The 26593-nt window shown below is 36.8% G+C and overlaps 2 protein-coding genes across 7 annotated transcripts in view; both read right to left on the reverse strand.

Moving 5' to 3' along the window:
- Nucleotides 1-616: 616 nt before the first annotated feature.
- On the reverse strand, nt 617-15294 carry glyctk (glycerate kinase). 6 transcript variants are annotated; one of them, XM_061939361.2, is made up of 8 exons: nt 15038-15294; nt 11830-11901; nt 10375-10410; nt 10222-10296; nt 9666-9947; nt 7352-7503; nt 7112-7287; nt 617-1694 (listed from the first exon to the last, which is right to left on the reverse strand). In XM_061939361.2, exons 5-8 carry the CDS (start codon nt 9941-9943, stop codon nt 843-845), a joined length of 1458 nt encoding a protein of 485 aa, XP_061795345.1. In that variant the 5' UTR covers nt 9944-9947; nt 10222-10296; nt 10375-10410; nt 11830-11901; nt 15038-15294; the 3' UTR covers nt 617-842. The 6 variants fall into 6 exon arrangements, with proteins under 6 accessions (XP_061795345.1, XP_061795329.1, XP_061795338.1 ...); XM_061939345.2 differs by having other exon boundaries at nt 9666-10026; XM_061939354.2 differs by lacking the exon at nt 15038-15294 and adding an exon at nt 14949-14990 and having other exon boundaries at nt 9666-10026.
- An 834-nt stretch (nt 15295-16128) lies between these two features.
- LOC133576326 (PRELI domain containing protein 3B-like) overlaps nt 16129-26593 on the reverse strand; it is an 11709-nt gene continuing 1244 nt past the window's right edge. Inside the window, exons 2-6 of the mRNA XM_061929478.2 lie at nt 23807-23975; nt 22190-22279; nt 20327-20397; nt 20145-20247; nt 16129-16961 (exon numbers count right to left, since the gene is read on the reverse strand). Coding sequence (XP_061785462.1) covers nt 16839-16961; nt 20145-20247; nt 20327-20397; nt 22190-22279; nt 23807-23975 — 556 coding nt within the window. The 3' untranslated portion in view covers nt 16129-16838. The remainder of the gene's footprint in view (nt 16962-20144; nt 20248-20326; nt 20398-22189; nt 22280-23806; nt 23976-26593) is intronic.

A 26593-nucleotide genomic window follows, 5' to 3' on the forward strand; every position in this document is an offset into this window, starting at 1 on the left:
TATTGTCCAACTCTTAATTACCGATACAGTCGTGGAATTAACACATTAGTGTGCCTAATTTGGATAACCAGGTATGGTGAAGATAAGGTCCTTTTAAAAAAAAATTAATAAGATAAATAAATTAAAAACATTTTCTTGAATAAAACAGAAAGTAAAACAATATAAAAACAGTTACATAGAAACTAGTAATTAATGAAAAATTAGTAAAATTAACTGTTAAAGGTTAGTCCTAATAGTGGACCAGCAGCACGCACAATCATGTGTGCTTACGGACTGTATCCCTTGCAGACTGTATTGATATATATTGATATATAATGTAGGAACCAGAATATTAATAACAGAAAGAAACAAATGAGTGTAAATGGGGGAGGGAGGTTTTTTGGGTTGGTGCACTAATTGTAAGTGTATCTTGTGTTTATGTTGATTTAATAAAAATAAAAAATAAAACAAAAAAAAAAACGATACCGATAATAAAAAAAACTATACCAATAATTTCCGATATTACATTTTAAAGCATTTATCGCCCTGCCGATATTATCGGACATCTCTAATATAAATATATATATATATATATAGCTATAAATATACTCCTCCCCCCTTAACCCAGCCCCCCGCCCCGCCCACCTCAAAACCCCCCCCTCAATCTCCTGAATTCGGAGGTCTCAAGGTTGGCAAGTATGCTTCTACGACCCCGAAAGGATGGATGGACTCCACAATCACTGCCAAAAATATGAAAGTGAAAAAGCATATCTCATTTTCACTTGAATTTAAAAGTGTTTTGTTTCAGTACTGAATGATAAGTTACATAGTTCAACAGACGTTTTTGTGCAGTTAAATGAATGTCAGTGTGGAATAATCAGGACGTGCACGTCCATGACGTTGGTGCAGGTTAGCCCCGGTCGCAGTAAGTTGTGCCCCCCAGAGAGGCGTTTAAAAAAAGTGAAGGAATCGTTGTTGTTGAGGAAGTTGGAGATGTCCAGGCCTTGTCTCTCGGCCTCTTCATGCAACCCTCCATCAGTAACGGCCCCCGCCGCCTCAGTGGGTCCATCCTGACCGTCGGTTCCGCCGCTCAGGAAGACGGGACCCTGAAAACCTCTCAGCTCCAGCCCCACTCTCATTGCCAGCTCCTGGTTCCGACCTCCACGGCCTTTACCCGACAGCTGCACGGTGGGCTCGCCCCCCGCCAACACGCATGTGGCGCCCCCCGCCTGTGAACGGAGCCGCTCCAAGCTCTCCATGGTACGGCGCAGGTCCCCGCTGTCCACGCCCACCTCGGGTCCTAGCTTCAGCAAATTGGCTAGGATCTCAGACGAAGGTTCCTGGTGAGGGCAGGCGAAGCGAGCCAAGAGGCCGTACAGATGGCACACCGACCGCACATCGCCACACACACCCGGCGAAAGCACCACCGGATTAAAACCCAATTCCTGCGCACAATGGGCCGCACGCTGGAGGGCGACGCTATTGGAGCCGATCACAGCATTGAGGACATGCCCCGCCTCCTCCCCTTTAACTTCCTGTCGCGGAGGCAGTCTCCCCAGCACGTCCTTCACCGAGGCGGGTGCGGAGTCCAGCAGCTTGTAGCGCTCAAGAACAGCCAGCACATCCTCGCGACACACCTGACCCCCCACAGTGGGGCCGCTAGCTATCAGGTCCAGTGGGTCGCCTATCACGTCAGACAGTATCAACCCGAGCACCTATGAAAAGAGCATTTCATTAAAACACTCTTTAGGTAAACGTCTACCATTTATGGAGATACACTATATTGCCAAACGTATTTGGCCACCCATCCAAATGATGAGAATCAGGTGTCCTAATCACTTGGCCCTGTGTAATAAATCAAGCACTTAGGCATGGAGACTGTTTCTACAAACATTTGTGAAAGAATGGGCCGCTCTCAGTTATTTCCAGCGTGGAACTGTCATAAGATGCCACCTGTGCAACAAATCCAGTCGTGAAATTCCCTCGCTCCTAAATATTCTAAAGTCAACTTTATTATAAGAAAATGGAAGAGTTTGGGAACAACAGCAAGTCAGCCACCAAGTGGTAGGCCACGTAAACTGACAGAGAGGGGTCAGCGGATGCTGAAGCGAATTGCGCAAAGACTTTCTGCACAGTCAGTTGCTACAGAGCTCCAAACTTCATGTGACCTTCCAATTAAACCCACGTCCAGTACGCAGAGAGCTTCATGGAATGCGTTTCCATGGCCGAGCAACTGCATCTAAGCCATACATCACCAAGTCCAATGCAAAGCGTGGGGTGCAGTGGTGTAAAGTACGTCGCCACTGGACTCTAGAGCAGTGGAGACGCATTCTCTGGAGTGATGAATCACACTTTTCTATCTGGCAATCTGATGGACCAGTCTGGGTTTGGAGGTTGCCAGGAGAACGCCACATTTCGGAATGCATTGTGCCGAGTGTGAAATTTGGTGGAGGAGGAATTATGGTGTGGGGTTGTTTTTTCAGGAGTTGGGCTTGGCCCCTTAGTTCCAGTGAAAGGAACTTTGAATGCTCCAGGATACCAAAACTTTTTGGACAATTCCATGGGATGGCACTTCAAGTTCATATGTGAGTAAAGGCAGGTGCCCAAATACTTTTGGCAATATAGTGTATCTGTGGACGCAGCTAAGGCCAAATACGTCACTAAAGTCTCATATTCAGGAATGTGAGCACCCTTTGAAGAAAAAAAGAGGAAAATTGTTAAAAACATTTCTATCAGCTTAAATTATAATATAATATAATCTTAGAGAGCATATTTATTTAAAACATTTGTACGCACGTACAACACTTAAGACCTTCAGTATATCAGTATGTGGAATTAAATTATGGAATGGATTAAGCAAAGAAATCAAACAATGTACTATTTTAATCCACTTCAAAAAACTCTTCAAACTTAAAGTGTTTACAAAGTACAAAGCAGAAGAACCATGATAAACATTCTGAATTTATTTCATCAATCCATTAATTTTCTATATAATCTTATTTATCTCACCATATGAAATATAACTTACTTCATTAATTATTATTTATTTATATATTTATTTTTAATGTTATTAGTTGTGGAGTATATTGTGAATAAATTGAAAACAGGAAGTGAACAGAAGTTTTTGCAACTGCTATGTAAAGGAAAAGGGGTAGGATTAAATAAGCTCTGCTTCTTCCTACTCCTTTTTGAACATGTTGAATAGAGAAACTGGAAATTGTGATGTATCATGTTGGATGCATGCATGTTCCAAATAAACTCAAACTCAAACTCAAAAGTGTTGCCACGCAAACCCCAAAATAAAATTGAGGAAATCAAGACTGCATTTCCTGCAATTGGGTGCATTTCTACACTATATTTTACCTTTAGATTTATTCTCATCTACCAACCTCTTTTTGACACTTACATGTCCCTATGTAATGTACCACATCATTTTTGACACTTACATATCCCTATGTAATATACCACATCATTTTTGACACTTACATATCCCTATGTAATATACCACATCATTTTTGACACTTACATGTCCCTATGTAATGTACCACATCATTTTTTTTAGTAGATAACTTACTAATATTATCATCATTGAAAATGTTATGTAAAATTCTATAACATGCACGCAAATAACTCAGAAAACGGTTCCCATTTGGCACACCCCCTCTGGTAATATACTTCCAGTGTTGTGACCTCTGTTTACATCCTTCATGTTAAAAATATGCCTTTTAGCTGTCTACTAATAAATACCCTAGGACCTAGGTGTCAAAGTCAAGGCCCGCGGGCCACATCCAGCCCGTGAATGAATTATCTAATCCCAGAGGTGGGTAGTAACGCGCTACATTTACGCCGTTACATCTACTTGAGTAACTTTTGGGATAAATTGTACTTCTAAGAGTAGTTTTAATGCAACATACTTTTACTTTTACTTAAGTATATTTATAGAGAAGGAACGCTACTTTTACTCCGCTACTTTTATCTACATTCAGCTCGCTACTCGCTACTAATTTTTATCGATCTGTTAATGCACGCTTTGTTTGTTTTGGTCTGTCAGACAGACCTTCAAAGTGCCTGCCTTACTGGTGACGTTTCACTTCGTTCCACCAATCAGATGCAGTCACTGGTGACGTTGGACCAATCAAACAGAGCCAGGTGGTCACATGACCTGACTTAAACAAGTTGAAAAACTTATTGGGGTGTTACCATTTAGTGGTCTATTGTACAGAATGTGTACTGTACTGTGCAATCTAATAATAAAAGTTCCAATCAATCAATCAAAAGTGTGAAGGAAAAAAGATACTTTTTTATTTTAACCGTACATCCCGTCAAAAGCCTAAAGACTGACCGCACATGAGGACGTTCCTGTCTTCACAATAAAAGTGCCGCTCCATCGCGCCTGCGCTTTCAAAACAAGAGTCTCCGAAAGCCAGCGCAAACAAGCTAGCAAGCTACGGAGTTTGACGCCAATATATTTCTTGTAAAGTGTATAAAAACGAATATGGAAGCTGGACAAACAAGATGCCAAAAACCCACCACTTTCATGTGGTATTAGACAGAAAGGAGGAACTTTTCTTCTCCTCCATTTGAAAACGTGGACATTATCATCACAACTGTCTGATTACAATCAACGCAAGTCATCAGAATCAGGTAATACACCAACTTATATTCTTGTCTTCATGAAAGAAAGGAATCTATATGTTAAACATGCATGTATATTCATTAAAACCCCTTTAACATGTTAACAAAAACAGCTAAATAAATACATATAAATTATATACTGTATATATCAATGTATATGTATGTATGTATGTATGTATATATATATATATATATATATATGAGTGTGTATGTTACTCATCAGTTACTCAGTACTTGAGTAGTTTTTTCACAACATACTTTTTACTTTTACTCAAGTAAATATTTGGGTGACTACTCCTTACTTTTACTTGAGTAATAAATCTCTAAAGTAACAGTACTCTTACTTGAGTACAATTTCTGGCTACTCTACCCACCTCTGTCTAATCCTCCCGGGATGATATTTGATTAGTATTAGAACCGGCCCGCCTGCTGCTGTTTTGCACACACCAATACTCCATCAGTGTTGGTGCTAGGAATTTTCAAAATGGGGTCCCAGGGACGCCACCTAGTCATAAAAATGGGGTCCCACAGTACATTTTTGGGGTCCCACTTTTTTATAAGCTTTTTGAAAACAAATGATAAATGTATGGATTATCCTGTTATACCTCACATTCTATATTGTGTTTTGTTTGTGTTGTGTTGTGTTTGTTTTTGGAAAAAGGTTGTCATAAACGTTACTTAATTCTTTAAAAAAACAAATTAAAAAAAAATAATTTTATGCATATGTAAATGTATTCAGTTATAAACATTCATTCACTTTCTTCTTTCCTTCATGGATTTAAACTTTACCGTTGCCGGTATTTTTTTCTATATTTTTATTGTAATATTTTTAGAATGTGTTTGTTCTATTTTTGGCCAAAATAAGACAAAGAAAACAATCTGAAGTTGTCTTTATTTTGTAGTTTTAATGCCATGATTTTAATAGTCCGGCCTGCGTGTGCACAGATTTTTCTCCATGCGGCCTCTGAGCTAAAATGAGTTTGACACCCCTGCCCTAGGACTACAACTGGTTTGGAACTAATTGTAATAATCTAAATATGATTAGCAGCAAAGTGGACAGATTTCAACGTTGTGGCTCGGAGAAGCGAACGCAAGTGACAACAAGTAAGCGAGCAAGTTGATGCTAACTATGCTAACTAACGAGCTTGTTTCGGTGCTCCTGATTGTTTCCCCGTCCTGCAACTCAGTGAGGCGTTTAGGCAAGAAGAACAGCAAGACGAGTGTTCAACAAATTTTGTTTAGATCGTATATTTATTGATAATACATTTAAAAAACGGGGAAGTTATATTTTGATGTGAAAATTACTGTTTAAAAGCGCAGATTTACGTGTTTCCACGCACATTTTACAAGTTCCAAACAGCTTATGAGGAGCAAGTTTGGAAGAAGGCAAGATTGCTTTAAAAATCTCTTCGCTAAGCCTCCATGGTTTCACTTCACATTTTCGAGATTTATGGGGATCCCCAATACACAAATTGGTACAGTAAGAAAAATTGGTTTTGCATAATTTTCAGTCTCAGATTTTTTTTTTATCCAAAATAATTACAAAAATCAAATTTTGAGTTTTTTTTTTTTCTTTAAAGTAAAAGTATATATCTCCATTTTTGAGATTTTCTGTTATGCATTAAAAAAAATTAAATTATTTTTAGTAAGTACATATTTCCATTTTTGGTGAGTTGTTCTTTTTACCCAAAATGAAAAAAAAAAATCTATATATATATATAAATGATGTATCTAAAATAGTTTGGAAATATTTGTTTTCCTTTTAAAAGTTAAAGTTAAAGTACCCATGATTGTCACACACACACTAGGTGTGGCGAAAATATTCTCTGCATTTGCCTTGACCCATCACCCTTGATCACCCCCTGGGCGGTGAGGGGAGCAGTGAGCAGCAGCGGTGGCCGCGCCCGGGAATCATTTTGGTGATTTAACCCCCAATTCCAACCCTTGATGCTGAGTGCCAAGCAGGGAGGTAACGGGTCCCATTTTTATAGTCTTTGGTATGACTCGGCCAGCGTTTGAACTCATGACATACCGATCTCAGGGCGGACATTCTAACCACTAGGCCACTGAGCAGGTTTTTTTTCCTTTTTTTTCCCTTCCTTTATATAAAAAGATCCTGTATTAACAAAAATTAAAATCACAACCGTATATGTAATTATACGAAAGAAAAGCAGACTAAGATTAAAAGCAGTGTTTTATCCCCACACAAAATAGTTTTCTCCATTAAAAAATTCCCAAAATTTGTGTATCCAATAAAAAAAAACTTAAATAAAAAATATCTTAAATCTCTAAATTAATCTTGAATAAAATCCCAAATAAATAAAAAATATTTTCATAAAAAGATGGAAATTGCAAAACAACTAAAATCAATTTCTAAACAAAGAAAAAAAATTAAATTTTGTGATACATGCTTTTGATTGGACATACCGTAGGTTTTCAAGTACAGTAATATGTTAACAGATGTACAAAAGTACATGGTAAGGAGTATAAAATGTACCTGAGCAGGATGAGCACACCGTGCAAGTCCTCCGCCTTTTAAGGTGGAAAATGCGCGTCGCACCGTGTTCAGCTCTTGAATGGTGGCGCCGGCGGCCGCCAGTTTGCGAGTGACGTCCAACTTCTCCTGCAGCGTTATTGGAGGGATGGGTGCAGGTAACAGTGCAGAACCTCCACCTGGGCAGTTTCATCCATTGTGAGTACATATGTTGTGTACACCTCAGAAATTAAAGACGTGTACCTGAGATAAGAACGAGCAGCAGGTCTTTGTCTGTGAGTTCACTCGCCAACTTGGTGATGCACTCGGACGCCTTCATGGAGTCAGAGTCAGGCAGGTTGTGTCGAGCGCCCTCCATGACTCTGATGCGACTACTTCCTGTTACCAGCAGGTGACTGCCAGGACAACAAGACTCTTTACTGCCTCTACACTCCTGTCAAGCCTTCACACTTGTATTCTTTAAAAATATCTGTTACCCTTCAAACAACACAGCCATTTCTTTAAATTATATAATTTATTCTAATACAAAAAAAAAAACGACCGCAAACTATATTCTTCTAAAAGTACTGCTTTTAAAAATAATTCAATTAATATAAATAAAACTCACTTTTTTTGTATAACCATACAATTTTATTTTTGTTTAGTAAGATTACGTTTTTTTCATTATAATTTAATGACTAGATATTTGTAAAATTCCAACATTTTCCCTCAATGTTATGATTTAATTTTTCATAATCTGATGACTTTTATTGCGTGTAGTTGTAACTTTTTTTTTTTTAATAATTTTCCCCCTCATAATCCTACGATTGTATTCTTCTGAAATTATGAGTTTTTATTGTAATATTTCCATTTTCTTCTTGTAAAAGTAATTTCCTTGTATAATTGACTTAATAATATTCTAAAAAAAATAGCAACTTTTCTTACAAGTTTGTTCTTCTGAAATTCCAACTTTATTGTATTATATTACGTCTTTACTCATTAAAAAAAAGATACCTTTTCCTCATAATACCCCAACGTTATTCTTTCAAAACAGCGTCTAATAACATCAGGTTATATTTGTAGAATTGAAACCTTTTCATCATAAAAATTGGACTATATTTTTTCATAATCTTATGACTTTCTCATAAATGTGACAATTTTGTCTTGTCATAAAATTATCGACTTTATTTTTGTGAAGTTATGACATTTTCGTCCTAATCTTAGGACTTTATCCTAGTGGTATTACAACTTTAATTTCCGTGATTTTACACATTTTTTACTCATAATCTTACAACTTTATTTTCGTGATCTAACGACCTTTTTCCTCATAATTTTACAACTTTTTCCCTTATTATCTTACGATTTACGTTGCAGGATTTTAGGAGTTTTTTCTTCATAATCTTATGATTTTATTCTGCTAAAGCTAAGACTTTCTATTGTAATCGACTTTCTTCTCGTTAATTTACACCTTTCTTTCCACAATTTGCTTGTAATATTCCAACTTTATTCCTGTGAAAATCAAGATTTATTTCTTGTAATATAATTTATTTTTCCTTAAATAGTGCCCTTTTTTCCTTACGATGTTAGGGATTTACAGTTGAATTATGCCATTCTGATAATATTCCAACTTTATTCTTGTAATAATCCACATTTCTGTCTTTTAATTGGACTTAATTCTCATAAAAATTGTAATATTTTTACTCATGATCTTGCAACTTCATTTTTAAAAACTTTATTGAAGACTTTTTTGTAAATATTACAGCTTTGCTTCTGTAAAAAAAAATGTTCCTTCTAATATCCTAACGTGATTTTTTTTTTTCAAACGATTACCAGCAAATGGAAACTTCTTTATAGCAAAATTTTGAGTACATTTTTCCATAATTTTTCAACTTTATTCTTGTAATATTATGACTTCTTTGTTATGTTATAAATGTATCCTTGTTGAATGACTTTTTTTCTTGCAAATGTTTGACATTATTCTCTTACAATGACTGAGTATAAGTCGCACCCCCGGCCAAACTATGAACAAAACTGCGACTTATAGTCCGAAAAATACGGTAGTGCCCTTTTTTCCTTACGATGTTAGGGACTAACAGTTGAATTATGACATTCTGATAATATTCCAACTTTATTCTTGTAATAATCCAGATTTCTGTCTTTTAATTGGATTTTATTCTCATACAAATATGACTATGTTTCCTCATGATCTTGCAACTTCATTTTTCAAAACTTTATTAAAGACTTTTTTGTAAATATTACAGCTTTGCTTCTGTAAAAATTTATTTTTCTCCTGATAATATCCTAACGTGATTTTCTTCAAAACGACCTATATTAGCAGCAAATTTAAACTTATTTTAAGTAACATTTTTCCATAATTTTTTCACTTTATTCGTGTAATATTACGACATCTTTGTTATGTTAGAAATGTATTCTGGTTGAATTACTTTTTTTCTTGCAAATGTTTGACTTTATTCTCTCACAATGACTCTTTTTTTCCCCCCCGAAATATTGGAATTTTATTCTCATAAAACGATGACTGGTATTTTGTTGTAATTTGTTTTCTGAAGTTTTTGCTTACTTTTTACCGTGTTGCCTCAAGGTCTGCTGAATGCCGTGTGGCACGCTGATGACTCCGCCCACAAGGTGATCTTCCACAATCCTCTCCACCTCGGCGGCCATGCCCAGCACGGCTTTGCCAAAGCCCACCATGTGCACGTTGTTTTGGAGGGGGAATTCGTGTCCTCCGACGAAGACCGAGTCGTTTTTACGCTGCAAGCCCTGACGGACCACAACGTCCGGCTGCACAGACTCCACCGCCGCGACGAACACCTGCCGTGCTCCATAGTCCAGTGACATGTTCCTGTTCCCAAGCAGAGTCACAAATGGTTGGGGCCGGAACAGAGAAAGAAGACGTGCCATTGTTGCCTTAATGGAATTGCCTGGGAAGGAAATAACAGTTTTTGCTGCAGTTTTTGTACTAATGTTAATTGTCAATGACACTGATAAGGTGAACTCAAAAGTGTTGCACATTTACAACTCTGCAGAAAACAATCATACAAAACCCCCTACAAGCCTAAATAAGAACATTGTCAAAATGAAATAACTAAAAAAATAGTCTTTCTGAAGCGTCCTACCTGTGAAAGATGCAATTAGGATTCAAAAACAATGGCCGCCTGCTCTTTGTGCCACCTTAGCAGCCTTTCCAAAGTCTGCCAAAGACAAAAAAGTTGTGTACTTTGTGTGTAATGATTGACTTGGACTTACCACATCGCCAGCGTCGCACTGACCTTCCCCTTCCTTTCATTCGTCCCATTGTATCGCTGCTGCACGACACAAAAAGAAGACACAAAGTTGTCGGTTTGTCTGTGATGAGACTCAAGCAGGATGTGAAAGTAAAACTTTAATGATGACATAATGTGTGGCTTAGCAAAAAGAGGCAATTTGCCTAAATCCACTTCAGTGCTTCTCAAGTAGTGCATCCGGAAAGTATTCACAGCGCTTCACATTTTCCACATTTTGTTATTATTCCAAAATGGAATACATTCATTTTTATCCTCAAAATTCTATCCACAACACCCCATAATGACAAAGTATGGAGGTTAATTTGTGTCTTTATGAAAAATTCTTTTTTTTGTTTGTACACTGAATTTGTGAATAGATTTTTTTATTTTTACATCAAATTATGATGACAGTTTCATTGAAAAGAAGTTTGTGAGCAAAATGAGTGTGTTTTAAAAAATGTGCTTAAAATTCGGTATATAATTATGTATGTTTTTGATGGGCATAATACAACAAATTTCACCACACCTAGTATGTGTGTGACAATCATTGGTACTTTAACTTTAACTTTAATAAAGATTGCAATGAGGCCCGCTTGATGTTTCCAAACTATATAAATTATTTCAATGGTTAGATTCTGCATGTTTGAGTGACACACGGGTTACTACGGTAACAATAGGAAGTCGTCACAGAAGCTCCATGCAGACCAGGCAGGAAGCAGAGTGGGCAGGGTTTCTTTACACAGCAACAAGCCTGAGACTGGAGTGTCAGACAGAGGCAGATTTCTACAACAAAGTTATGCAGAAAAGTGATACTATATTGAATAATTTTACCCTTTGCATTTTTTTCGCCGTGTTTGTTGCATCATTGTTGCTCGTGTTCAATGATAAAATATGTCGATCAAAGAGGTGGTCTGCAGTAGAAGAGCAACGTTCATATATTCTCAATATTCAGTGTTTTATTGTTCCTCGTAGGGTTGTACGGTATGCCGGTACTACTATAGTGTGGCTGTTTCAAGATGCACAATAAGGAGGCACTTGAAGAAAAATGGGCTGCATGGTCGAGTCGCCAGAAGAAAGCCATTTCTGCACAAATGTCAGAAACGATCCCGCTTACATTACGCCAAACAGCACAGAGACAAGCCTCAAAACTTCTGGAACAAAGTAATTTGGAGTGATGGCTTTCTTCTGGCGACTCGACCATGCAGCCCATTTTTCATATTGTGCATCTTGAAACAGCCACACCACAATTTTTCAGAGTCCTGTATTTCAGCTGAAGTTATTTGTGGATTTTTCTTTGCATCTCGAACAATTTTCCTGGCAGTTGTGGCTGAAATCTTTGCTGGTCTACCTGAATCCCTCATTTTCCACTTCTTTAATCAGCGTTTGAACACTGCTGATTGGCATTCTCAATTCCTTGGATATCTTTTTATACCCCTTTCCTGTTTTATGCAGTTCAATTACCTTTTCTCGCAGATCCTTTGACAATTATTTTGCCTTCCCCATGACTCAGAATCCAGAAACATCTGTGCAGCACTGGATGAAAGATGCAATGGTCTGTCAGAAGCCCAGAAACTCACTGACCTTTTATACACACACATTCATTACAAACAAACATGTCACAGGTGAGGATTGGAACCTTGATTAGCCATTCAAACCTGTTTGTGTCAACTTTTGTGCATGTTATCAGATCAAAGTCACTGGGGTATGTAAACTTTTGATCAGGGTCATTTGGGTACTTTCTTTTGTCATTTTGATTTTAAAAAACGTAAACACAGTTGTTTGCCAATAAATAGCTTCACACAACCATTAAAGGGGAACATTATCACAATTTCAGAAGGGTTAAAACCATTAAAAATCAGTTCCCAGTGGCTTATTTTATTTTTCCAAGTTTTTTTCAAAATTTTACCCATCACGCAATATCCCTAAAAAAAGCTTCAAAGTGCCTGATTTTAACCATCGTTAAAATCCACCGTCCATTTTCCTGTGACGTCACATAGTGATGCCAACACAAACAAACATGGCGCATAGAACAGCAAGCTATAGCGACATTAGCTCGGATTCAGACTCGGATTTCAGCGGCTTAAGCGATTCAACAGATTACGAATGTATTGAAACGGATGGTTGTAGTGTGGAGGCAGGTAGCAAAAACGAAATTGAAGAAGAAACTGAAGCTATTGAGCCATATCGGTTTGAACCGTATGCAAGTGAAATCGACGAAAACGACACGACAGCCAGCGACACGGGAGAAAGCGAGGACGAATTCGTCGATCGCCTTCTAACCAACGATTGGTATGTGTTTGTTTGGCATTAAAGGAAACTAACAACTATGAACTAGGTTTACAGCATATGAAATACATTTGGCAACAACATGCACTTTGAGAGTGCAGACAGCCCAATTTTCATCAATTAATATATTCTGTAGACATACCCTCATGTCAGCAGGCCAGGGAAGCTAGGGTCGATATTCTTCTCTTGATCATCTTCGGTGGCATAAGGGACGGTGTGAGCCAAGACATCCAGGGGGTTTAGCTCGCTCGTCTGCGGGAACAAACTGCCGCCATTGCTTGCCGTGCTACCGAGGTCCTTTGTCCCTGAATTGCTCACACACTCCGGCAGATTCAATGGGGGTCTGGCGGCAGATTTCTTTGACTTTATCGTTGGAAATGCATCTGCTTTGAGTGTCGCAGGATATCCACACATTCTTGCCATCTCTGTCGTAGCATAGCTTTCGTCGGTAAAGTGTGCGGAACAAACGTCCAATTTCTTGCCACTTCGCATCTTTGGGCCACTGGTGCAACTTGAATCCGTCCCTGTTCGTGTTGTTACACCCTCCGACAACACACCGACGAGGCATGATGTCTCCAAGGTACGGAAAACAGTCGAAAAAACGGAAAATAACAGAGCTGATTTGACTCGGTGTTTGAGAAAATGGCGGATTGCTCCCAGAGCGAATACTAGAAAGGCCAAAATTCGCCAAAATTCACCCATTTAGAGTTCGGAAATCGGTTAAAAAAATATATGGTCTTTTTTCTGCAACATCAAGGTATATATTGACGCTTACATAGGTCTGGTGATAATGTTCCCCTTTAAGCATGAGTGGAAGAAAGGTTTTTGTGTTTTCATTCATATTCTCTGAAGAATGGCCAAAAAATCATAAATTCTCCTAGGGTATGTAAACTTATGAGCACGACTGTATATAAGTATTATTAGTTTTTATACAAAATTATAATTAAGGAAAAAAGGCAACATTTTACAAAAATATTTCTAAATGTTTTCTCATCCTATAATGTTTGTCTTGAACACATAACTGTACCACTACTGCTGTGAAATTATATATTATATCATATTATATAATAATTATTAGTTTTTATACATAATTGCGTTCGTTACATCTTGTTATAGAGCGTTTTCTATTCGGGCTCCAGTACTATGGAATGCCCTCCCGGTAACAGTTAGAGATGCATTTAAGTCCCATCTTAAAACTCATTTGTATACTCTAGCCTTTAAATAGACCCCCTTTTTCGACCAGTTGATCTGCCGATTCTTTTCCTTTCTCCTCTGCTCCCCCTATCCCTTGTGGAGGGGGAGTTACACAGGTCCGGTGGCCATGGATGAAGTGCTGGCTGTCCAGAGTCGGGACCCGGGGTGGACCGCTCGCCTGTGTATCGGTTGGGAACATCTCTGCGCTGCTGACCCGTCTCCGCTCGGGATGGTTTCCTGCTGACCCCACTATGGACTGGACTCTTACTATTATGTTGGATCCACTATGGACTGTACTCTCACAATATTATGTCAGACCCACTCGACATCCATTGCATTCGGTCTCCCGTAGAGGGGGGGGGGGGTTACCCACATATGCGGTCCTCTCCAAGGTTTCTCATAGTCATTCACATCGACGTCCCACTGGGGTGAGTTTTTCCTTGCCCTTATGTGGGCTCTGTACCGAGGATGTCGTTGGGGCTTGTGCAGCCCTTTGAGACACTTGTGATTTAGGGCTATATAAATAAACATTGATTGATTGAATTATAATTAAGGAATAAAGGCAACATTTTACAAAAATATTTCTAAATGTTTTCTCATCCTATAATGTTTGTATTGAACACATAACTGTACCACTACTACTGTGAAATTATATATTATATTATATATTTATTATTAGTTTTTATACATAATTATAATTAAGGAAAAAAGGCAACATTTTACAAAAATATTTCTAAATGTTTTCTCATCCTATAATGTTTGTCTTGAACACATAACTGTACCTTACTACTGTGAAATTATATATATAATTATTATTAGTTTTTATACATGATTATCAACATTTAAAGATTGTATTGCAAAATGTAATTTAAGGTTTGAGGTGTTTTTTTTCCACCTCGGAAATATGTATTTGTTTTTTTAGCGTAACATTTTATCTTGGAATATGTCTTTTATTTTGGCAGGATTTCTCAGTTTGTCATTCGCGCTGTACTGTCCCCGTGATTTGTAACGGACGAGCCGTTTGGCTTATTTGAGCAAACGACAAACATATTTACACATACGTCATACTGGTTGTTTTCTATTCAACGTGGGGGGCTTACGTGACATGTATGTATGGCTAAGAAGCTGAACAGAAACACAAAATAACACCAAATTGAGAAGAAGCCATGTTTGCCCTACTTTTACTTACCGCCTCACGTTGTGGTGCGTTAGAGTACAAATAGAAAGTTGGAATTTTGCGGGCTGCTCCAAATCGTCGATGTATTGAAGCCTACTCTCGACGTTATTTCGTTAAAATGTACAAGAACTATGAACAAAAAGTACAATTCTTACTTGCACAGTGCTCTAAATTACAACCAACGCAGTTGTGGCGGTAATATGACATGTTTTTGTTTCTTTTCAGCGCAATCCTTTAATCCTCCCAGTATCCTTGATTGCAACATTCTGCTTGCTTCCCCGTCTGCTATATTTTGTTTATTGTGGACTTTCAAAAGAGCATAGAAGCACATTACTGCCATCTGCTGTCGGGGGCGTGACATTATATCGCTGTGTGGTCCTTCTGACTGTACTGTTGCTGGTTGTGCTGAGACTTTGGTACTTTTTAAAAGTGTGCCCCCTTTTCACTAGTATTAAATCACTTTTTTTTTTTGTAATTTTACACAAGTACAACGACAAGTAAGTATTTTTGAAACAAAACATTTTCAAAAAAAGGTCATATTTTCTTGCAAAAAAAAGTTGGAATTTTAGGAGTAAGGTAATTTTTTTTAAAGTTAAAATTTTACGAGAATAAAGCCCTTTTTTGGGCAGGAATTTTGGGAGAATAATTTGGATTCTCCAGAAATAGTTTTGAAATATTGTAAGAGTGTTCTGGGGGGAAATAAGTCTTAGCTTTACAACAATATATTTACATTTTTCAAGACAAATAGCTAATTAAGCTATGTTCTTCTAAAATAAAAATAAAAAGTCTGAACATAGGGTGAAGTGGAATTGTTTTCAAGAAAAAAAGAAGTCTTCATTAAAATAAAAAAAATCTTCCATAAATAAAGTCATGTTTTTAAAACTTTAACAACACGAGAACAGCTGTAAGTAATACTTTTGGCAGAATTCTAATATTTGCATTATTTTTGTTGTCGTAAGTCACGTCGTAGGTAAAGTACATTTGCCAGCTGAAATAATCCTGCTAATAAAAATATATTCAACTACTCAGTAAAAACAAAGATCTGACAAAGAAGTTCTACAAACAAAAGTCATCTGAATTTATTACATTTTCACATTCTGGAGTTATTGTGACCATTTATTTTTTTTGCAGAAACCTTGCAAGTTACAATTTCCAGTATGTGTTTGGAATAAATATCCTTGTTTACATTCAAAGAAATACACCAAAAAAAATAAAGTAGTCCCCTATCACAGTATGAAAATCTCCACATTCCATCGGCTCCTTCTGAATGTGCATAACTGCGCTGTTTGGAAGTGCAAATAAAAGAGAAGACTGCAGCAACCCCTACATTACTGTACATTTTGCTATGTAACCATTTTACCTTCTAAACACGTCATCAACATAATGATCCCTTCATACCACTATTTATTCTATAACAGCTACAATAAATTATACTTCAAGCTTATCTACTGATGCCCTGTACAGAATGTTCAAAATGAGGTCTCAAAAAAGTGTGGAAAATGTGATTCCAACACCAGAAAAAATAATAGAAAAACCCCTAAAGTAAAATATGCTGTGATGAACCATTCTTTTAGGAAATCACTTCCATGTTAGGAACAACTTCTATTGATGAATGTCATATTTGGAAGCATGCCCATATATGGCAGTGACCAAGACAATGTGGTCCATCCGTCAAATGAAGTCCTGTTGCTGGCTGTGGTGAGACCTTGGCACCCTTTTCTTGGGTTTGTCCACAGATAGCTCTGCTACGTGTCCCTGCCTCCTGAGAGCACCAGATCAGCGTCTTTGGCGGACAAATAGGAGACAGCATGTGTCATTGGTCAGAAATGGCGGCGGCCGCCATGGGGGTGCTGCGTATCGTCCCACGCGCCGTCGCCGCCAGCTCTTCGATTTCGGTGTTAAGTCGCCTGATCACCCACTCCATGGCTTCACGGCCCTAAAAAGACACATTTAGAAAGAGCGTTACCAGGTGCATAATCTTGGTCTGTTATGAAAGGCAATATTATTCTAGTGTCAATAACATTCTAATCCACAAAGTTAACAAAAACATTTTTTTTTAAAATAGGTGAAAATATTACAAAAATAAAGCCATATTTATAAAAAAAATAAAAAAATGTTTTTAATCTTCCAGGAATTAAGTCGCATTTTTCCAAAAATAAAGCCATATTTAAAAAAAAAAAAAAAAAAGATGTAATCTACAGAAATTAGGTTGCATTTTTCAGAAAATAGTCATATTTAAAAAATAATAAAAAGATGCAATCTTACAGGAATTAAGTCGCATTTTTTCAGAAAATAAAACGATATAAAAAAAAAGATGGAATCTTACAGGAATTAAATAGCATTTTTCAGAAAATAAAGCCATATTTAAAAAAAAAAAAAAAGATGTAATCCTAGATAAATTAAGTTGCATTTTTCAGAAAATAAAACCATATTAAAAAAAAAAAAAAAGATGTAATCCTATATAATTTAAATTGCATTTCAGAAAATAAAACCATATTAAAAAAATAAAAAAACAAGATGTAATCTTACAGGAATTATATCACATTTTTCAGAAAATAAAGCCATAAAAAATAAAATAAAAAAGATGTAATCCTAGAAAAATTAAATTGCATTTTTCAGGGAAAAAAAACTGATTTAAAAAATTTAAAAAAAAAATGTAATTTTACAGGAATTAAGTCGCATTTTTCAGAAAATAAAGCCATATTAAAAAAAAAAAAAAAAAAAGCTGTAATCTTACAAGAATTAAATTGCATTTTTGAGAAAATAAAGCCAAATTTAAAAAAAAAGAAAAAAAAAAGATGTAATTCTAGAGAAATTAAGTTGCATTTTTCAGAAAATAAAGCCATATTTAAAAAAGAGATGTAATCCTATAGAAATTAAATTGCATTTCAGATAATAAAACTATATTAAAAAAAAAACAAAAAAAAACAAACCTGTAATCTTAAAGGAATTAAATCGCATTTTTTAGAAAATAAAGCCATATTTATAAAAAAAAATAAAAAGATGTAATCTTACAGGAATTAAGTCGCATTTTTCAGAAAATAAAGCCATATTTAAAATTTTACAAAGATGTAATCCTAGAGAAATTAAATTGTCTTTAAAAAAAAAAAAAAATGTAATCTTACAAGAATTAAGTAGCATTTTTCTGAAAATAAAACCATACTAAAAAAATAAATAAAAAAAAATAAAAAGTTGTAATTCTAGTAAAATTAAATAACATTTTTCAGAAAAAGTATAAATTTAAAATAATTGTTTTTTTTTTTTAAAGGTATTCTGGGGTTTTCAAGAAAAATCGTGATATTGCAAGAATTAGGTAAACTTTTTCCGAGAAAATAACCCACAAAATTTAGGACATATTTTCTTAAGTATTACAAGAAAAACATGTTAAAATGTATTTAAAAAAAGTTGTAATCTTACAAGAATAAAGTCACATTGCTGGGGATTTTTTGGGTCTTATTTTATAAGAATTAGGTTGCATTTTTTCAAGAGAAAGTTTTTGGGGGGGTTTTAGAAAAAAGGGTTTAATTTTACAAGAAAAAAAGTCAAACTCGTTGTGGGGAAGAAGGGAGTAATCCACAAGAATTAAGACACATTTTCTTAAAAAAATTGAAAATATGACAAGATCCAGCAAAAAATATACATTACCTCTTTTTTGTTTATAATGTATATTTTCTGCTGGATCTACTCTTTATTTTATGCTGCCCTTTTTTTTGCTGCAGCTGTTACATATACCGTAATATTGTACATGGTAATTGGGATTTGTTATATATTGTATATATAATACAACAATATAGCAGTATATGTTATATACTGTATATATAATATGTAAATATTACATATATGTTATATTTCATATTGCTACTATGGTACATTTTAGTCTACTTTATACCTTTTGTTTTCGCCCTCTTTTTGTGCCCTTGTGTGCACAATCCTTTCCATCCTTATCCCTAGTGGATCATTAAAGTTTGTCTAAGTCTAAGAAATATTTTCCTGAACAAAATGTGTGATTTTACAAAAATAAAGTAATTTTTTTTCGTGAAAAAGTTTTATTTTGGTTTTAGAAAAAAAAAGAAGAATAAAGCCATATTGTTCAGCAAAAAAGAAACTCTTAGAAGAGAAAAGTATTTTGTTTTTCTTTTTTTTAATAGTTTCAACGACACGAGAATTTAGTTGCATTTTCGGGATTTTTTTTGTCAAATTACAAGATTTAAATTATATTTTCTTCAATAAATTTTAAATAAAGAAAAAAGAAAAGAAGAGCAAGACAGATTTTCTGCAAAATTAAAAATCTCAAGAGGGTAAAGTCAAATATTTTTTCAAGGAAAAAAAGCCATAATCTTGCAAGAATGAAGATAATAGTGTTGTAATCTTTTTTTGGGGGGGAGTGGGACGTGGTGTCTAAATTTACAAGAATATTAAGATCTTTTTTTCAGAATAAAAGTCTCAAGTAATACAATAATAAACACAGTATAGACCAAAAGTTTGGACACACCTTCTCATTCAATGCGTTTTCTTTATTTTCATGACTATTTACATTGTAGATTGTCACTGAAGGCATACAAACTATGAATGAACACATGTGGAGTTATGTACTTAACAAAAAAAGGTGAAGTAACTGAAAACATGTTTTATATTCTAGTTTCTTCAAAATAGCCACCCTTTGCTCTGATTATTGCTTTGCACACTCTTGGCATTCTCTCAATGACCTTCAAGAGGTAGTCACCTGAAATGGTTTTCACTTCACAGGTGTGCTTGAAGCTCATCGAGAGAATGCCAAGAGTGTGCAAAGCAGTAATCAGAGCAAAGGGTGGCTACTTTGAAGAAACAAGAATATAAAACTTTTTTTTTGTAGTTATTTCTCCTTTTTCTGTTATGTACATAACTCCACATGTGTTCATTCATAGTTTTGATGCCTTCAGTGACAATCTACAATGTAAATAGTCATGAAAATAAAGAAAACGCATTGAATGAGGAGGTGTGTCCAAACTTTTGGCCAGTAGTGTGTATATTTATAATTCTTGTAGTTTGACAACTCTCTTCTCACACTAAAACCCTGATGCAAGGCGTTGAAGTTGCGTGTTCCAAACAGTATGCAGTGTGACTGTGTAGCGCTCCTTACCTTTCCTGCGTTGGTGGAGATGGAGCTTGCTAAAATGCCCTCCAGGTAGCTGCTGAGACTCACACCCTTTACAGAGATGATGGCTTCTTGTGTCAGGATTGTTCTAGCAAAGTCAAACATTTGCTTTAGAAATCACCACAACAGCTTTGGGCCTTTTCATTCATCCACTCGCTCAAACGTACTTGTCAGCGTCGTCTGGGTGAGGTTTGTAGGTCAACTTCTCGTCCACTGACACCATGTTGGTGAAAGTGATCTGCAGTAAAAAGAAGAGCATGAAAAGTGGTCCGACCACACTCAAAACCGCAAGGCCGACACTCGGTCTGTGCGACAAGCAAGTCTGCATTCCCGGACTAATAACATAGAGCTGCTTGATTATATTCATAATAGAAAGCAGGTATGATGTGAATTGGAAAAGGGGTATCAATCAATAAATCAATGTTTATTTATATAGCCCTAAATCACAAGTGTCTCAAAGGGCTGCACAAGCCACAACAACATCCTCGGTACAGAGCCCACATAAGGGCAAGGAAAAACTCACCCCAGTGGGACGTCGATGTGAATGACTATGAGAAACCTTGGAGAGGACCGCATATGTGGGTAACCCCCCCCCTATTAATAAATAAGCCTGGCTTTTTCCTTCTCCTTTTTGGACATGTTGTAAAGAGAAATGTAAATACCCATGTTTTTCGGACTATAAAAGTGCACTTAAAATCCTTTCATTTGTAAGTAATACGTTTGGTTGAGCTTACCTACCGCAAAGCAATTTTATTTGGTATATGGTGAAACGATAAGTGTGACCAGTAGATTGCAGTCAAACATAAGAGATAAGTGTAGGCCGCACCGTTTGATGTGCTTCAACATACTATTATTATGGTGTGTGTATAAGGTAAGACATATTATCTGCCGTTTTGTTTCACAATATTATGCAAAAGCAACTTTTCTAGCCTTTCGGTGCCTGCTGAACAGTATTTAGGATCGGCATAAATCCTGAAAAATTGCGCGAGTTCGCTTTTGTAGTCCGTACCGACACCAAAGTCGATAAGCTTCTTATTTTTCTCTATCTTGTTATGTGGCATTCATCCTCCGCTGTTGTCATTTCTAATAAGAAGTAGTGTAAAGTTCTCACTTATATCTGTCAGTAAACTCACCATGAAAACGCTAAAACATACCGGTGTAGTGAGTTTACATTATTCACCCAAGGAACTTTAGTTATTAAAGTTCCGGTCGGACGGTTTTTCGCGGGACACATTTCCGGTGTTGTTGTTTCCGGATGAGGAGATGCTGCTCTGTTATTGATTGAAGTAAAGTCTGAATGTCATTAAAACAGTTAGCTCCATCTTTTGACACTTCTTCCACTCCCGTCCTTGTACGCTACACCGCTACAACAAAGATGACGGGGAGAAGACGCTGCCGAAGGTGAGCAACGTATATAAAACCGCCCACAAAACAGCGCATCCTGAAGCGACTGTCAGAAAGCGGCTTGAAGATGATCTGTAAAAAATCATCTATGCAACGTTTTGACCAAAGAACCACCATTACATGTTATGTAGACCACAAGGAAGTGTTTTCATTTAGAAAATATTAATAATAATATGAGCCCTTTAATGCGCCCTATAATTCTTTGCGCCTTATATATAAAAAAAGATAAAAAATAAACCATTCATTGGCAGTGCGCCTTATTATCCTATGGTCCGGAAAATACGGTATATCATGCCAGCAAAGGAGGAGGCCCCTTCTCTTAATCCTGTGGTTGTATCTGGAAGGGTTGACCGCCACGAAAACAAATTATTTTGTCTTCCGAGGTTTTATTTACTAAAATACTTAATTGTAAGGCACAGACAGCTCTCAGACGTACGATTTTTTTCAGAAATTATTACTGTTACGATACTCTGTATAAAACTAATATGATTTTTTTTAAATTAAAGAATATAACTTGGGTAGCCCAGCTTTAAACTACTACCACTACTACAAAAATGTAAAAAAGTTTCTTTTGACACAATCATTCAAAACTGAGCATCTTTGTATCAAAACGCATAAATACTCACGTTTGAAGACTGGAGCTCAAAACTCTTCTGTTGGGGATCGACCACCGAGTGCTCCTCAATGTACGTGCATGACCGCGTGTTGCCAATGAGCTGTCCACAAACACAACGTTTCATTACCATAAAACATGTCATTTTGTGATACTGCAGCACACTGAAATTCAACATGTATGTTTTCTTTTATATTATTCTCTCAGGTAGAGATGTCCGATAATAAAATGTGATATCGGAAAATATCGGTATCGGTTTCAATAAGTAAAATGTATGACTTTTTAAAACGCCGCTGTGTACACGGACGTAGGGAGAAGTACAGAGCGCCAATAAACCTTAAAGGCACTGCCTTTGCGTGCCGGCCCAATCACACAATACCTACGGCTTTTCACACACACAAGTGAATGCAAGCCATACTTGGTCAACAGCCATACAGGTCACACTGAGGGTGGCCGTATAAACAACTTTAACACTGTTACAAATATGCGCCACACTGTGAACCCACACCAAACAAGAATGACAAACACATTTCGGGAGAACATCCGCACCGTAACACAACACAAACACAACAGAACAAATACCCAGAACCCCTTGCAGCACTAACTCTTCCGGGACGCTACAATATACACCCCCCGCTACCCCCTAGCCCCCACCTCAACCCCGCCCACCTCAACCTCCTCATGCTCTCTCAGGGAGAGCATGTCCCAAATTCCAAGCTGCTGTTTTGAGGCATGTTAAAAAAATAAAGCACTTTGTGACTTCAATAATAAATATGGCAGTGCCATGTTGGCATTTTTTTTCCATAACTTGAGTTAATTTATTTTGGAAAACCTTGTTACATTGTTTAATGCATCCAGCGGGGCATCACAACAAAGTTAGGCATATTAATGTGTTAATTCCATGACTGTATATATCGGTATCGGTTGATATCGGAATCGGTAATTAAGAGTTGGAATATCGGATATCTGCAAAAAAGCCATTATCGGACATCTCTACTCTCAGGTGATTGTGGCCATGGGGCGGATCAATAATCTGATTGGTTGAAAAAAAAAAAATGGTCATGAAATCAGTTCAATACAACTCTTCTATGTTATATGTTCAAATTTAATTAAAGAATAATGTAATGAATGATAAGTCAATAAATTAATATTTTAATTATTTATTTAATTAAGGGGATACCCTGCTACTGACTGAGACAGGAATTAAGAAGACGGCTATTTATAGATGCCGTCAGAGACGAAAAGCACATCCTTGTGCGTCCACACAGAGGTCAGCGCTTAAGGACAGCGGCTGATTGGATAACGTGTTCAGACACAGCATTGGCACTCTCCAGCTGGTCGTCTTTTCAGAGGTCACAAGATTTGCGAAACAAAATTTGAAGGCCCTTTCGTTCTCGTGACCTGTCGGAAAGTTACATCACATGGCGTCATGGGTTGTAGCTTAGCCGTGACAAAAATGGCTACTATGTCCCAGCCAGGGAACAGAGACAGAAATAGCATTGTGAGCTACGGTCATTCAACCTGTGTGTGGCAACACAAGGTAACGATTGTTGACGAGCCACTCGTTTCACAAGGCGCTTCTTTTAATAAATATCACATGACTGAAGCAGGTCATAGTAGATTTACTTACAGATTTGACGATAGATGGAAGACCCCACTCTGTGCTGAGAAGCCTTTTGCTGTGGAGGCGCCCATGCGGGTCGACGCAGCGGTCCAAAACATCCACCCCGATCACGCTGGTATTCATGGGATTGGGGTACTTCTGCATAGCAGCCTTGGTCACCGTCTCCCATGGGTGACTATTAATAAATAAATAAATAAATTCACTCAGTAGTCCTTTTTTTTTTTTTTAAACAAATGACTAAAATTATATCATTATTTAGATTCTTGAAAGCAATATTTCCTTTATGTCTAGTTAATATATTGATACAAATAAATATATGTGCAATATGCCTAACATTTTTAACTTTAAGTACCGTATTTTTCGGACTATAAGTCGCAGTTTTTTTTCATAGTTTGGCCAGGCTGCAGTGCGACTTATATATGTTTTTTTCCTTCTTTATTATGCATTTTCGACAGGTGCGACTTATACTCCGGTGCGACTTATACTCCGAAAAATACAGTAAGTAAATTTTATTTATATAGGACTTCTCACAGAGCGAGCTCGCAAATTGCTTCCCATGGTTAAAATGCAAATAGTACAATCAAAAAAAAGCACACTATTAAGCATGATGCAACAACAGAACAGTTCATTGCCAAATAAAATAATCAATATGATATTGACATGCATTGATAAGACATGCACCTGGGCATAGGTTGATTGGCAACACTAAATTGGCCCTAGTGTGTGAATGTGAGTGTGAATGTTGTCTGTCTATCTGTGTTGGCCCTGCGATGAGGTGGCGACTTGTCCAGGGTGTACCCCGCCTTCCGCCCGATTGTAGCTGAGATAGGCTCCAGCGACCCCCCGCGACCCCGGAAGGGACAAGCGGTAGAAAATGGATGGATGAATATAATATTAAAAATAATAAAACATAATACATAAAATAATGAAAAAATTAAATGGAATAATACAGGAATGCACACTCGAATGTGTTTTAATGTCTAGCTTGTGTAATATCGTTTGAGTTATCCTCACATCAAAGATCTGCAGGGTATAATTTGACAGATTGACTTCGCATGTGCACATCATACAAATATTCTATGGCTTTTCTCTGTATTTAAAAATCAGTTAGATTGGATTTAAAGACAATAACAAAATTAGCTCTGATATGTAAAACAATCAAGCCTGAACCAAAATTGATCCCCAGCAACTTTTCGAAGCACCAAACAAGTTTATATGTGGTTATAGTGTATATATATTTTATCATTCTGTTTTGTACACTCTTGGAGTCAACATGTGCATAGTCATGTACATAGTGTATATACCCCCCCACCCATTTTTTGTATATATATTTTTTCAAATCACCTGACATGTATACTGTGTATATGTACATAATTTATAAAAAATTGTTACGTAATTTTCTATATACATGTTACAGGTAGAGATGTCCGATAATGGCTTTATGGCCGATATTCAATATTCCGATATTGTCCAACTCTTAATTACCGATTCCGATATCAACTGATACCGATATATACAGTCGTGGAATTAACACATTATTATGCCTAATTTTGTTGTGATGCCCCGCTGGATGCATTAAACAATGTAACAAGGTTTTCCAAAATAAATCAACTCAAGTTGATGAGGAGGTTGAGGTGGGCGGGGTTGAGGTGGGAGGGGGGGGGTTGCGGGGGTGTATATTGTAGCGTCCCGAAAGAGTTAGTGCTGCAAGGGATTCTGGGTATTTGTTCTGTTGTGTTTATGTTGTGTTACGGTGCGGATGTTCTCCCAAAATGTGTTTGTCATTCTTGTTTGGTGTGGGTTCACAGTGTGGCGCACATTTGTAACAGTGTTTAAGTTGTTTATACGGCCACCCTCAATGTGACCTGTATGGCTGTTGACCAAGTATGGCTTGCATTCACTTGTGTGTGTGAAAAGCCGTAGGTATTGTGTGATTTGGCCGACACGCAAAGGCAGTGCCTTGAAGGTTTATTGGAGATCTGTACTTCTCCCTACTTCCGTGTACACAGCGGCGTTTTAAAAAGTCATAAATTTTACTTTGCGAAACCGATACCGATAATTTTGAAACCGATGCACTTCCTTGAATATCGGACTGCCGATATTATCGGACATCTCTGGTTACAGGTTATATATCTTTTATTATTGAATGTTACAAATGTGATGAATATTTAATGGAACCACAATGGAAACAAGCCTTTCGGCTTTTTGTGCCATCCATTTGCCTTTTTAAAGCATTAGATGGATTAAATTCTTTAAGACGTCAATAAACTTCTGTATATACTTGTTCTAATGCTTTCTGAACTCACGATGTTCACTGCTCGCTGTACATATCCTACGAAGTCTGTTTCAATGTCCATTTCTCAGATGATGCAATTGTTGATGACTGAAGTGCTGATATCAACCAAACCTAACGCACCCCCTCCATATCCCACCCCCCGGATTGTAAATAATGTAAATAATTCAATGTATATACTCTGATGATTAACTTGTGTGATGACTGTATTATGCTGATAGTATATATTTGTACCATGAATTGATTTACCGCATTTTTCGGAGTATAAGTCGCTCCGGAGTATAAGTCGCACCGGCCGAAAATGCATCATAAAGAAGGAAAAAAACATATATAAGTCGCACTGGAGTATAAGTCGCATTTTATGGGGAAATTTATTTGATAAAACCCAACACCAAGAATAGAAATTTGAAAGGCAATTTAAAATAAAGAATAGTGAACAACAGGCTGAATAAGTGTACGTTATATGACGCATAAATAACCAACTGAGAACGTGCCTGGTA

This window comes from Nerophis lumbriciformis, linkage group LG03 (assembly GCF_033978685.3).
Source record: "Nerophis lumbriciformis linkage group LG03, RoL_Nlum_v2.1, whole genome shotgun sequence".
Lineage (NCBI taxonomy): Eukaryota > Metazoa > Chordata > Actinopteri > Syngnathiformes > Syngnathidae > Nerophis > Nerophis lumbriciformis.